The 13,729-nt window shown below is 55.9% G+C and overlaps 1 protein-coding gene across 1 annotated transcript; it reads right to left on the bottom strand.

Annotated features, from left to right (window-relative positions):
* Positions 1 to 11,427: 11,427 nt before the first annotated feature.
* Positions 11,428 to 13,533, bottom strand: LOC126635033 (uncharacterized; the record flags this gene model as incomplete). The annotated part of the gene is given in 9 exon segments (XM_050305956.1): positions 11,428 to 11,504; positions 11,507 to 11,544; positions 11,758 to 11,861; positions 12,048 to 12,110; positions 12,113 to 12,147; positions 12,233 to 12,310; positions 12,407 to 12,471; positions 12,940 to 13,193; positions 13,412 to 13,533. Coding segments are annotated over 9 exon segments (836 nt in total), but the record flags the coding sequence as incomplete, so codon positions are not given.
* Positions 13,534 to 13,729: the final 196 nt, after the last annotated feature.

Here is a 13,729-nt window from a genome sequence, read left to right on the forward strand (position 1 = left end):
GGAAATGCCCATGGGGGGAACTCAACCTACTATTGGATATATATCAGTACCCCTGAACTCTGCAGACTTAAGAGAATTTAAACAAACTGAGATGGGAAATTTGATTGAGGACCCCCTTGGAGTTGCTGAAAGGTTAGATCAGTTCTTAGGACCCAGCCTTTATACTTGGGATGAGATGCAATCCATCCTGGGCCAATTATTTACCACTGAAGAACGAGATATGATCAGATGGGCTGGGATGAGACTTTGGGATACACAACATGCCCAGGGACCTCAGGCAGACAAAAAATGGCCACTCCAGAAACCTAACTGGAATAACCAGGACCCTGTCCACAGGACTCATATGCAAGATCTTAAAACAATAGTGATTCAGGGTATTAGAGAGGCTGTGCCTCGTGGGCAAAATATTAATAAAACCTTAAATGAAATACAAAAGAAAGATGAAAGTCCAACAGAATGGCTGGAAAGATTAAGAAAGACTCTCCAGCTGTATTCAGGCTTCAATCCCGACAATCCATTTGGACAAGCGTTACTTAAAACACAGTTTGTGGCAAAATCGTGGGAAGACATTAGAAGGAAAATTGAAAAGTTAGAAGATTGGCAGGACAGAGGACTGGATGAATTGTTGAGGGAGACTCAAAAAGTGTACGTGAGAAGGGAGGATGAGACAAGTAAAAATGATGGTGGCAGCAGTGAGAGAAGATCGCAGGAGGGTGCACAGAGACCGAAGAGTTTCAGAAAGAGGTAAAGTGGAAGAAGTGACTAGACGGGAACAGGGAAGTTGTTTTTATGGTGGGAAGAGGGGGCATATAAAGAAAAACTGCAGATGGACACATGCCAGTCGTATTAAAGGACTAGTGAATCCCCCACATTGGAAAATAATCAGCATTCCTGGAGACACTAAGTTGGTTCTGAGAAGATAAATTATGACAGAGATATTGAAAAATTCATTTGATGTCATACCCTTTGGAATTAAGTGTTTATTGGGATTAATTTTTGCATTTGCTGTATCCTTGTTTATATATTATTTATGGAAAGTTGTAAAGTGTGGAAAAGGAGTTTGTTAGATTATATTAACCCCAACATCACATATAGGAGATACATAAATTTAGGAGATCCAGGAGAAGTGTATAATCTGGATATACGTATAAAGTGTAATACCCCAGGTTGTGAGTGTTACCCTTTTGTCTGTTTTAAATGTAAAAAGTGCCAAGAAAAGTGGTGGAAGCATTGTAGGTACGAGTATCCTCCTAGAGGAGTCTGTACCCAGTGCTATCGATTCGAACGGAGTTTTACTATTTGGGCATTAAATCACTTAAAAGAAAGAGGGGTTCCATGGAGATCCCTGAGTAGTGGAATTACTTTGCATTCGGAATCAACCCTCAATATTTTTGTTATCACCCAAATGAACCAGCTCCTTTTGTGGCAGATATAGTCAAATACCAGTGCCGAAGGGAAATAAAAGCCTTGCGGTGTAACGGGTTTATGGTAAAAGCCACCTCGTGGCCTGCTTATACAGCACGTCTCACTAAACATAAAAGGCATATTCCTACCAGGGACTCCTGCTGCCGAGAAGATGGAACACCCCGTGACTCGAAGCAACCGAGACGACGGGCGAGGCAGAGGAAGAAGACCCGAAAAAGGAAAGAGCCTAAGTTGTGGGACACCCAAGCTGCAATGGCTGAGTTACCCCAGGACTGGTGAAGGTAAACGAGCTGGCATGAATAAAAGCTTTGATTTAACAAAACCAGACACCCTTTATATAGGCACTCTTTACATTTCAACTCTAGTCCTAATGCTTTCTGTAATTCCTACATATGCAAAAAACCCACATGAACCATTCAAATGGAGTTTAATTAGATGGGAAGATCAAAAAGTGCTTACTACTCTTACTGGGTCCAGCAGCCCTGCCTTTCATACCTACCTGTGTGACCTAACATTTCTACTGTGGATATTGGGGATGTGAAAACAAAGGAAAAAGGATAGAGAGACCAACCGCTCATGGTACGAACACTAGTTTAGTACATCACCATGGCTAACTACTTTACTTTCAACTTTAGCAGGACCAGTTATCATGATTATATTAGGATTGATGTTTGGACCATGTATTATAAAGTATATCTTACGCTTTGTGAAAGAACGCTTTGAAACCGCAAAACTATTCATACTTGCTTCCAGGTATAATGCTGTACCAATAAATAACCCCGATGATACTTATGTACCAATAAATAACCCCGATGATGATTATGTACCAATGAATCGCTTTGATGATGATTATTGTAACTGTGATGTGTTACATTGTGCTTGTTACAATCATTGTGACAAATGTGAGAAAAAGTTTACCTGTTTTCAGGAAGAGTCAAGTAGTGAAGTTTGATAAACAAATTTCAAGTATAAAAAGAAAAAGGGGGGATTGTAATAAATTAAGGTGGGAAATATAGTTTATCAAACAGGATGCATCTTTTGCTAAAAATACTAAGCTAAAATGTACAATAAACCTCAAGAGTCTATGTAATAGTTATGTAAGAGACAAGATTGCCAAAGGTTCTTAGAGTTACAAGGACGATCCATATAAGGAGGCAATTACTATCCAGAACAAAAAGGGCAAACAAGGGACACACGAGGAAGACGTCTTACTTCAGCCTCGACGACCACCAGAAGGCAGAAAAGACCCCTTAGTAACAGCCCAAGCATGCGCAAGAGTACTACCACTACGTCAAGAAAATGGAACTAAGAAACCATAAAAAGGGACTTTTTCAATGTTTTAGCGCGACAGTTGGTGGGGCGGGGACCCCCCCTGTTCGCCCAGCGCTGCATTTGCTCATATTCCGCTTGCTATCTCTAAGCAATAAATAAATTTTAATTGGTACTCTGATTATTTGTGGTCGCAATTTATAACAATTTGGTGCCGTGACTCGGATAAGGAGCGGTGGCTGCGGCTCTTCGGGGAGGCGCCCCGCGCTTGTTCGCGGCCCCGTTTGAGACCGACGGCTTACTGCAGCCTTACCGACGAACCCAAATTCGGAATATTGAGCAAAGATAGAACCGGTTAAACCCCATAATATTCTGTGCACAGGAGTCCGGACGAAGACGTGGAACTCGTGAGTATACTGCGCTTTAGCTCGTGGGGACTTCCGTCCGGGCGGGGTTGGTTTTCCTGGAATATAACGATTGAGAGGCTCGATATACTGAGTCAAGCGAGTGTGGACCCTTTAGTACTGCGGTTCCCATTTCCCGCGAGGGACTGGGCCAGGAATAAGGGGAGCGAGTGTGTGTGTGATTGTGGATATTCCAGAAGATGGGAGCGAAGGGTAGCAAGCCTTCGACTCCCATGGGACGGGTACCCTCTGTACCTAAGAATACCCCTCTAGCTTATATCTTAGACAATTGGAAACATTTCCCCGGGACAGTAGGGAAAAGTAAACAAAAAAATGATATTATATTGTACTAAGATATGGGGAGGGAAGGAAATCTCACAGAATGTCTTCTGGCCGGTATATGGGTCGGAAGAGGACTGGATGAGGCAAAAATTAAATCTTTGGGTCAATAATAAGACGCCTCTTAACCCAGAAGAAAGCCAGTATGCAGAAGTCTGGCTGAAAAAAACACAAGCCGTATCTACACTTTATGCAATAAGTGAACTTAAGGAAAAACGGACAAAAAAGAAAGAGGAGTTAGATGACACTCTCCTGACTCCCCCACCATATGCCCCAGTAGCCCCTAGAGCACCTACCCCTCCACTAAATGTAGAGCCTGATTCTCCTCCTAGACGAAGAACTAGGAGCCAGAGGGGAACTGCCCATATGTATCCTTTAAGGGAAATGCCCATGGGGGGAACTCAACCTACTATTGGATATATATCAGTACCCCTGAACTCTGCAGACTTAAGAGAATTTAAACAAACTGAGATGGGAAATTTGATTGAGGACCCCCTTGGAGTTGCTGAAAGGTTAGATCAGTTCTTAGGACCCAGCCTTTATACTTGGGATGAGATGCAATCCATCCTGGGCCAATTATTTACCACTGAAGAACGAGATATGATCAGACGGGCTGGGATGAGACTTTGGGATACACAACATGCCCAGGGACCTCAGGCAGACAAAAAATGGCCACTCCAGAAACCTAACTGGAATAACCAGGACCCTGTCCACAGGACTCATATGCAAGATCTTAAAACAATAGTGATTCAGGGTATTAGAGAGGCTGTGCCTCGTGGGCAAAATATTAATAAAACCTTAAATGAAATACAAAAGAAAGATGAAAGTCCAACAGAATGGCTGGAAAGATTAAGAAAGACTCTCCAGCTGTATTCAGGCTTCAATCCCGACAATCCATTTGGACAAGCGTTACTTAAAACACAGTTTGTGGCAAAATCGTGGGAAGACATTAGAAGGAAAATTGAAAAGTTAGAAGATTGGCAGGACAGAGGACTGGATGAATTGTTGAGGGAGACTCAAAAAGTGTACGTGAGAAGGGAGGATGAGACAAGTAAAAATGATGGTGGCAGCAGTGAGAGAAGATCGCAGGAGGGTGCACAGAGACCGAAGAGTTTCAGAAAGAGGTAAAGTGGAAGAAGTGACTAGACGGGAACAGGGAAGTTGTTTTTATGGTGGGAAGAGGGGGCATATAAAGAAAAACTGCAGATGGACACATGCCAGTCGTATTAAAGGACTAGTGAATCCCCCACATTGGAAAATAATCAGCATTCCTGGAGACACTAAGTTGGTTCTGAGAAGATAAATTATGACAGAGATATTGAAAAATTCATTTGATGTCATACCCTTTGGAATTAAGTGTTTATTGGGATTAATTTTTGCATTTGCTGTATCCTTGTTTATATATTATTTATGGAAAGTTGTAAAGTGTGGAAAAGGAGTTTGTTAGATTATATTAACCCCAACATCACATATAGGAGATACATAAATTTAGGAGATCCAGGAGAAGTGTATAATCTGGATATACGTATAAAGTGTAATACCCCAGGTTGTGAGTGTTACCCTTTTGTCTGTTTTAAATGTAAAAAGTGCCAAGAAAAGTGGTGGAAGCATTGTAGGTACGAGTATCCTCCTAGAGGAGTCTGTACCCAGTGCTATCGATTCGAACGGAGTTTTACTATTTGGGCATTAAATCACTTAAAAGAAAGAGGGGTTCCATGGAGATCCCCTGAGTAGTGGAATTACTTTGCATTCGGAATCAACCCTCAATATTTTTGTTATCACCCAAATGAACCAGCTCCTTTTGTGGCAGATATAGTCAAAGTCCAGTGCCGAAGGGAAATAAAAGCCTTGCGGTGTAACGGGTTTATGGTAAAAGCCACCTCGTGGCCTGCTTATACAGCACGTCTCACTAAACATAAGAGGCATATTCCTACCAGGGACTCCTGCTGCCGAGAAGATGGAACACCCCGTGACTCGAAGCAACCGAGACGACGGGCGAGGCAGAGGAAGAAGACCCGAAAAAGGAAAGAGCCTAAGTTGTGGGACACCCAAGCTGCAATGGCTGAGTTACCCCAGGACTGGTGAAGGTAAACGAGCTGGCATGAATAAAAGCTTTGATTTAACAAAACCAGACACCCTTTATACAGGCACTCTTTACATTTCAACTCTAGTCCTAATGCTTTCTGTAATTCCTACATATGCAAAAAACCCACATGAACCATTCAAATGGAGTTTAATTAGATGGGAAGATCAAAAAGTGCTTACTACTCTTACTGGGTCCAGCAGCCCTGCCTTTCATACCTACCTGTGTGACCTAACATTTCTACTGTGGATATTGGGGATGTGAAAACAAAGGAAAAAAGATAGAGAGACCAACCGCTCATGGTACGAACACTAGTTTAGTACATCACCATGGCTAACTACTTTACTTTCAACTTTAGCAGGACCAGTTATCATGATTATATTAGGATTGATGTTTGGACCATGTATTATAAAGTATATCTTACGCTTTGTGAAAGAACGCTTTGAAACCGCAAAACTATTCATACTTGCTTCCAGGTATAATGCTGCCCACACCTGAGGGGAGCCCGCCATGGCAGCGCCGGGGCCGCCCCGCACAGCCGGGCTGGGGCTGCCCACACCTGAGGGGAACCCGCCATGGCAGCGCCGGGGCCGCCCCGCACAGCCGGGCTGGGGCTGCCCACACCTGAGGGGAACCCGCCATGGCAGCGCCGGGGCCGCCCCGCACAGCCGGGCTGGGGCTGCCCACACCTGAGGGGAACCCGCCATGGCAGCGCCGGGGCCGCCCCGCACAGCCGGGCTGGGGCTGCCCACACCTGAGGGGAACCCGCCATGGCAGCGCCGGGGCCGCCCCGCACAGCCGGGCTGGGGCTGCCCACACCTGAGGGGAACCCGCCATGGCAGCGCCGGGGCCGCCCCGCACAGCCGGGCTGGGGCTGCCCACACCTGAGGGGAACCCGCCATGGCAGCGCCGGGGCCGCCCCGCACAGCCGGGCTGGGGCTGCCCACACCTGAGGGGAACCCGCCATGGCAGCGCCGGGGCCGCCCCGCACAGCCGGGCTGGGGCTGCCCACACCTGAGGGGAACCCGCCATGGCAGCGCCGGGGCCGCCCCGCACAGCCGGGCTGGGGCTGCCCACACCTGAGGGGAACCCGCCATGGCAGCGCCGGGGCCGCCCCGCACAGCCGGGCTGGGGCTGCCCACACCTGAGGGGAACCCGCCATGGCAGCGCCGGGGCCGCCCCGCACAGCCGGGCTGGGGCTGCCCACACCTGAGGGAACCCGCCATGGCAGCGCCGGGGCCGCCCCGCACAGCCGGGCTGGGGCTGCCCACACCTGAGGGGAACCCGCCATGGCAGCGCCGGGGCCGCCCGCACAGCCGGGCTGGGGCTGCCCACACCTGAGGGGAACCCGCCATGGCAGCGCCGGGGCCGCCCCGCACAGCCGGGCTGGGGCTGCCCACACCTGAGGGGAGCCCGCCATGGCAGCGCCGGGGCCGCCCCGCACAGCCGGGCTGGGGCTGCCCACACCTGAGGGGAACCCGCCATGGCAGCGCCGGGGCCGCCCCGCACAGCCGGGCTGGGGCTGCCCACACCTGAGGGGAACCCGCCATGGCAGCGCCGGGGCCGCCCCGCACAGCCGGGCTGGGGCTGCCCACACCTGAGGGGAACCCGCCATGGCAGCGCCGGGGCCGCCCCGCACAGCCGGGCTGGGGCTGCCCACACCTGAGGGGAACCCGCCATGGCAGCGCCGGGGCCGCCCCGCACAGCCGGGCTGGGGCTGCCCACACCTGAGGGGAACCCGCCATGGCAGCGCCGGGGCCGCCCCGCACAGCCGGGCTGGGGCTGCCCACACCTGAGGGGAACCCGCCATGGCAGCGCCGGGGCCGCCCCGCACAGCCGGGCTGGGGCTGCCCACACCTGAGGGGAACCCGCCATGGCAGCGCCGGGGCCGCCCCGCACAGCCGGGCTGGGGCTGCCCACACCTGAGGGAACCCGCCATGGCAGCGCCGGGGCCGCCCCGCACAGCCGGGCTGGGGCTGCCCACACCTGAGGGAACCCGCCATGGCAGCGCCGGGGCCGCCCCGCACAGCCGGGCTGGGGCTGCCCACACCTGAGGGAACCCGCCATGGCAGCGCCGGGGCCGCCCCGCACAGCCGGGCTGGGGCTGCCCACACCTGAGGGAACCCGCCATGGCAGCGCCGGGGCCGCCCCGCACAGCCGGGCTGGGGCTGCCCACACCTGAGGGAACCCGCCATGGCAGCGCCAGGGGCCGCCCCGCTGGCCGGGCTGGGGCTGCCCACACCTGAGGGAGCCCGCCATGGCAGCGCCGGGGCCGCCCCGCACAGCCGGGCTGGGGCTGCCCACACCTGAGGGAACCCGCCATGGCAGCGCCGGGGCCGCCCCGCACAGCCGGGCTGGGGCTGCCCACACCTGAGGGGAACCCGCCATGGCAGCGCCGGGGCCGCCCCGCACAGCCGGGCTGGGGCTGCCCACACCTGAGAGGAACCCGCCATGGCAGCGCCGGGCCGCCCCGCACAGCCGGGCTGGGGCTGCCCACACCTGAGGGAACCTGCCATGGCAGCGCCGGGGCCGCCCCGCACAGCCGGGCTGGGGCTGCCCACACCTGAGGGAACCCGCCATGGCAGCGCCGGGGCCGCCCCGCACAGCCGGGCTGGGGCTGCCCACACCTGAGGGAACCCGCCATGGCAGCGCCGGGGCCGCCCCGCACAGCCGGGCTGGGGCTGCCCACACCTGAGGGAACCCGCCATGGCAGCGCCGGGGCCGCCCCCGCACAGCCGGGCTGGGGCTGCCCACACCTGAGGGAGCCCGCCATGGCAGCGCCAGGGCCGCCCGCCGGCCGGGCTGGGGCTGCCCACACCTGAGAGAACCCGCCGCGGCAGCGCCGGGGCCGCCCCGCAGCAGCCGGGCTGGGGCTGCCCACACCTGAGGGAACCCGCCATGGCAGCGCCGGGGCCGCCCCGCACAGCCGGGCTGGGGCTGCCCACACCTGAGGGGAGCCCGCCATGGCAGCGCCGGGGCCGCCCCGCACAGCCGGGCTGGGGCTGCCCACACCTGAGGGGAACCCGCCATGGCAGCGCCGGGGCCGCCCCGCACAGCCGGGCTGGGGCTGCCCACACCTGAGGGGAACCCGCCATGGCAGCGCCGGGGCCGCCCCGCACAGCCGGGCTGGGGCTGCCCACACCTGAGGGGAACCCGCCATGGCAGCGCCGGGGCCGCCCCGCACAGCCGGGCTGGGGCTGCCCACACCTGAGGGAACCCGCCATGGCAGCGCCGGGGCCGCCCCGCACAGCCGGGCTGGGGCTGCCCACACCTGAGGGAACCCGCCATGGCAGCGCCGGGGCCGCCCCGCACAGCCGGGCTGGGGCTGCCCACACCTGAGGGGAACCCGCCATGGCAGCGCCGGGGCCGCCCCGCACAGCCGGGCTGGGGCTGCCCACACCTGAGGGGAACCCGCTCCTGCCCCGGGGCCGCCGACAGCAGGGACACGACGGGGCTGCCGAAACACCGGCACTGCTTCCCTGGCTTCAGTACACCCAGGCGGTGGCAGAGCTGCATTGCAAAACGTTCCAAACATCTCATTTGCAACACCAAAGGGAAACCATAGAATTGGAGGGAAAGAAAAGCTGTGCCAAAAGGCAAAGGGCAAGAAAGGGAAACCTGAACAAAGATACTAACCCTTGCTCTTTGCAATAGCCTCCAATGTGTCAGGTGAAACATTAGGATGAAACAATCCACTAAACACTACGACATCGAATGTGCCACTTGCATAATTTTGCAAATACACAAAAACATTTTCAAAAGCAGTCCACTACATTTATTGAAGGGATTTGATAAAGGGATTTGATATGTCGCTGTCAGAACCAGTTTCACGTGTGGCGTGTCCTCGATGCTTCCTGCCTGGGGGTGCAGCTCCCAGCACTTGGGGCTGCCACACAGCTCCTGTCACGGCAACTTCTCGCTTGGCTGATTGGTGCTGGGTCTGACGGTGTCCAGCGCTGGAGAACTGGGAGACCTCCCCGATGGCACCTGGTTACCAGTGCTGGGGCTGACAGTCTCAGGTTCATGGGAAGGCTGCAATCCCAAGTGCCTGGAAAGCTTGGGATCGTCAAGCTCGGCCTCAACACGGGAGGCTGTAAGGGGAAGCAGGAAGGTCAAGGCCAGGTCAAGGCCACCCGAGGCCCTAGGCAGGATAGGCCAGGGCAGTGCCCCCACTCCTCCTGGAGCAGACAGGCTCTGCCAAGCCCAGCCTGGGCACCCGCTGCCAGGCCCAGGGTCACCAGGGTGCTTTGCCTCTTACCTGTGCCCAAGGCAGCACAATTCTCACATTCCCATCTGGCTGTACTGTCCCTCAAGCCAGAGCAGTGTCTGGGGGTGCCCTCGGCAGCACAGGAGGAGCACAGGAGCAGTTCCCAGGGCCTGGGGAAGCAAACGGGTTCATGGAGCTGAGGACAAAGTGTCCAGAGCATGGGATTATCTGGCCAAGCTCTTCTCCTGGGTCCTCCAGCCTTGAGCCCTGCAGAGCCCCGGGATGCGGCTTTGGCAACTTACCCCTCTTCCTCGGCCTCCTCTCTGCCTCCTGGAAAAAGGCACTTGCTGGCATCACAATGCCTGTGCCTCTCTCCAGCTCAGCGAATGCACTGTTGCCCTCCCATGATGGTGGTCTGATGGAAAAAGGAAACCTGATGAGCTCCCTCTGCCCCGGCATCGGGCAGGTGCAGGGTGTCCCTGCTCTTCCCCCTGTGCCATTTCCAGCTCCTGCGTGAAGCTGAACCCGGGATTCACAGAACAGTGCAGGGATATGACTGCTGGGGCTGGGGTTCTCTTGCTTGGGGTCTGGGCTAAGCTCCAGCAAACCTCGCCTGGCTGTGAACTCTTCCTGCTCGTGTCAGGCTCTCACCTCCTGTGCTGCCTGGCAGGCTACATCAAGGATATCCCTTCGGGGTATAGACCAGAGTCCTCCTCGATCAATGGGGTGGTGAGAAAGGTGGCTGGCAAAAAACTGCAGGGAAAATGACATGCACTGATGAGGAGAGAGTGGCAGGGAGTGCCTGTCAAAAAACTGAGGGAGCGCGTGAAACAACTCACCAGTCAGAACTCGTGGGCACAGAGTCAACTTTTCTGGAGTTTTTCTTCGCAGAAGTCCAGGTCAGCCTCTGATTGTCCACACAGCAGGCACGCTGGAGGGGAGAGAGACAATGGCCCCAGGCTTGGCACCTCTGCTGCCCGCCCTGACAGCCCCTCTGCCAGGCTGCAGGAGGGGCACTTTGCTCTCACCTGGCTCCCTCACTTCAGGGGCCTCCTCCTCCCTGTCTGACATGGGACGTGTCAGCGGTGGGTCCCTGTCTCACCGTCCCACCATGAGTGCACCTGCCAGCACTGGGTGCTCGAACACAGCTCCTGTCACGACGACTCGTGGATCTGCTGTACGAATCTGGGCTGTGATGCTGCTCTTGGGAGTGGTTTTGCCTGCAGTCAGGCTGTTTCTGGGAAGCTGCTGTGGGATGACCCCAATGTTACCTGACTGTCAGGGTGGGGCTGTTTTTCTCCTGTGAGGGAGATTGCAGAGACTGCTCCAATGTTGCCTGTTGGTTGATGTGGTGGTTGTTGGTACTGGGGTGATGGTCTCGTGTTCTGTGGAGTGGTCAGAAGAGTCCTTCATGAGGGCAACAAGCTCTGAGTCTGCAGTGGAGGCTGAAAGAGGAAGCAGTAAGTTGAAGGCCACCTGAGGCCCTAGGCAGGATAGGCCAGAGCAGAGCCCCCAGCCCTCCTGGAGCAGACAGGCTCTGCCAAGCCCAGCCTTGACATCCGTTGCCAGGCTTAGGACAGCCATCATATTCTCATCTGGTTATGCTGCCTCTCAGGCCACAGCAGTGTCTGCGGGTGCCCTCGGCAGCACAGGAGGAGCACAGGAGCAGTTCCCAGGGCCTGGGACGCAGCTTTGGCAACTTACCCCTCCTCCTTGGCCTCCTCTCTACCTCCTGGAAAAAGGCGCTTGCTGGCATCACAATGCCTGTGCCTCTCTCCAGCTCAGCGAATGCACTGTTGCCCTCCCATGATGGTGGTCTGATGGAAAAAGGAAACCTGATGAGCTCCTTCTGCCCCGGCATCGGGCAGGTGCAGGGTGTCCCTGCTCTTCCCCCTGTGCCATTTCCAGCTCCTGCGTGAAGCTGAACCCGGGACTCACAGGACAGTGCAGGGCCAGGACTGCTGGGGCAGACCCTGCCACAGCACAGCACTTGCACCCCCTGTGTTGTGAGCCGGGAGAAGGACACCAACCTGAAGGGGATTGGGATCCCCGTCGTGAACATGTCCTTGATAAATGTCTGATAAATGCAGAGGGGGCACTGGAGGGATGAAACACCAGAGCGCAGAGCCTGTCCCTGCAGGAGAAACACGAGCAGTGAAGAGTGAGGCCCTGGTGCTGCTGAGACACTGCTGAACCCCCCGGAGGAGTCCTCCTTGTCCCAGAGCTGGTTCGAAGGGCTGGGCTTTCTTGCTTGGGGTCTCGGCAAAGCTCCAGCAAACCTCGCCTGGCACGAATCTGCCTGCCATTGTCAGGCTCTCACCTTCTGTGCCGCCCGGGAGACTACATCTAGGATATTCCTTGGCAGAAAGCCCGTGAGTCTTACTTGACCCAGGGGGTGCTGAGGAAATGGTTGGCAAAACCTGCAGGAAAATGACACACACTGATGAGGAGAGAGTGGCAGGGATTGCCTATCAGAATACAGAGGAAGCACACGGAGAACCTCACCAGGCAGAACTCGTGGGCACAAAGTTTCCTCTTCGCAGATGTCCGGGTCAGTGTCTGATCGCTGGCACAACAGGCATGCTGCAGGGGAGAGAGACAATGGCCCCGGGCATGGCACCTCTGCTGCCCGCCCTGAAAACCCTTTTCCAGGCTGTGGGAGGGGCACTTTGCTCTCACCTCTCTCCCTCACTTTGGGGGCCTCCTCCTCCCTGTCTGACGTAGAACGTTTCAGTGGTGGGTCCCTGTCTCACCGTCTGAGCGGTGAGTGGGGCTCCCAGCACTGGGTGTTCTAACGCGGCTCGTGTCACGGCGACTTCTGGATCCTCTGGATGAATTTGAGGTCCGACGCTGCTGGCGGGAGTGGTGTTGCCTTTGGGAAGTGCTGGCTGCTGTCTCCCTCGAGTTTCTCCTCCCAGCACTCGGTGCTGGAGTGCAGTTCCTGTCACGGGGACTTCTGGACCGGACGGATGGATCTGAGGTCCGACTTTGCCGGCGGGAGCGGTTTCGCCGGCGGGATGTCCCCGATGCTTCCTGGCTTGGGGTGCAGCTCCCAGCGCTTGGTGCTGGGACATGGCTGCTGTCACGGCGACTTCTGGGCCGAAGCTGTGGATTTTGTGGGCGACGTTGCTGGCGGGAGCTGTTTCGCCTGTGGGATGTCCCTGATGCTTCCTGGGTGGAGGTGCAGCTCTCAGCAGTTGGTGCTCTCGCACGGCTCCTGTGACGTCGACTTCTGGACCGAAGGTGTGGATTTTGGGGCCGACGTTGCTGGCGAGAGCGGTTTCGGCTTTGAGATGTCTCTGAGGCCTCCTCGCTGCGGCTGCGCCTCCGAGGACTTGGTGGTGGCGGTAAACAGATCCTTTCCTGAGGACTCGGGGACCGAAGGTGTGGATTTATGGGACGACTTGGCCGGCGGGAGCGGTTTCGCCTGCGCGATGTCCCTGATTGTCTCTGCCTGGACCTGCAGCTGGCAGTAGTTGATTCCGGCACATGGGTCCTGTCATGGGAACTTCTGGACCGAAGGTGTGGATTTTGGGGCCGACGTTGCCGGCGGGAGTGTTTTCGCCGGCGGTCAGGCCCGCGACTGCGAGAGCAGCTGCTGTCTTCAGTGTCTGGGATGTTGCTGTGTGATGGCCTCGATGTGGCCTGACTAGAAGGCCTGGGTCTGCTTGTCTCCTGGGAGACAGATTCCCGAGACTGCTCTGAGGCTGTCTGTTGGCTGGTGCTGGGCATGACGCTCTCATCTTCTGTGGACACACCAGGAGACTCCTTCATGAGTTCAGCAAGCAAGGGGTCTTCACTGGAGGCTGTAAGGGGAAGCAGCAAGGTCAAGACCGCCCCAGGCCCAGGGCAGGATAGACCAGAGCAGTGCCTGCAGCCCTCCTGGAGGTGACAGGCTCTGCCAAGACCACCCTGAGCTCCCATGGCCAGGCCCAGGGGAACCGGACCCAGTGGCATTCGGGTGCTTTGCTTCTTACATGTAAACAGCTCAGCACAGGTGTT

Source organism: Myiozetetes cayanensis, unplaced genomic scaffold (assembly GCF_022539395.1).
Source record: "Myiozetetes cayanensis isolate MyiCay16 unplaced genomic scaffold, myiCay2020 scf1049, whole genome shotgun sequence".
In the NCBI taxonomy this organism is placed as follows: Eukaryota; Metazoa; Chordata; class Aves; order Passeriformes; family Tyrannidae; genus Myiozetetes; species Myiozetetes cayanensis.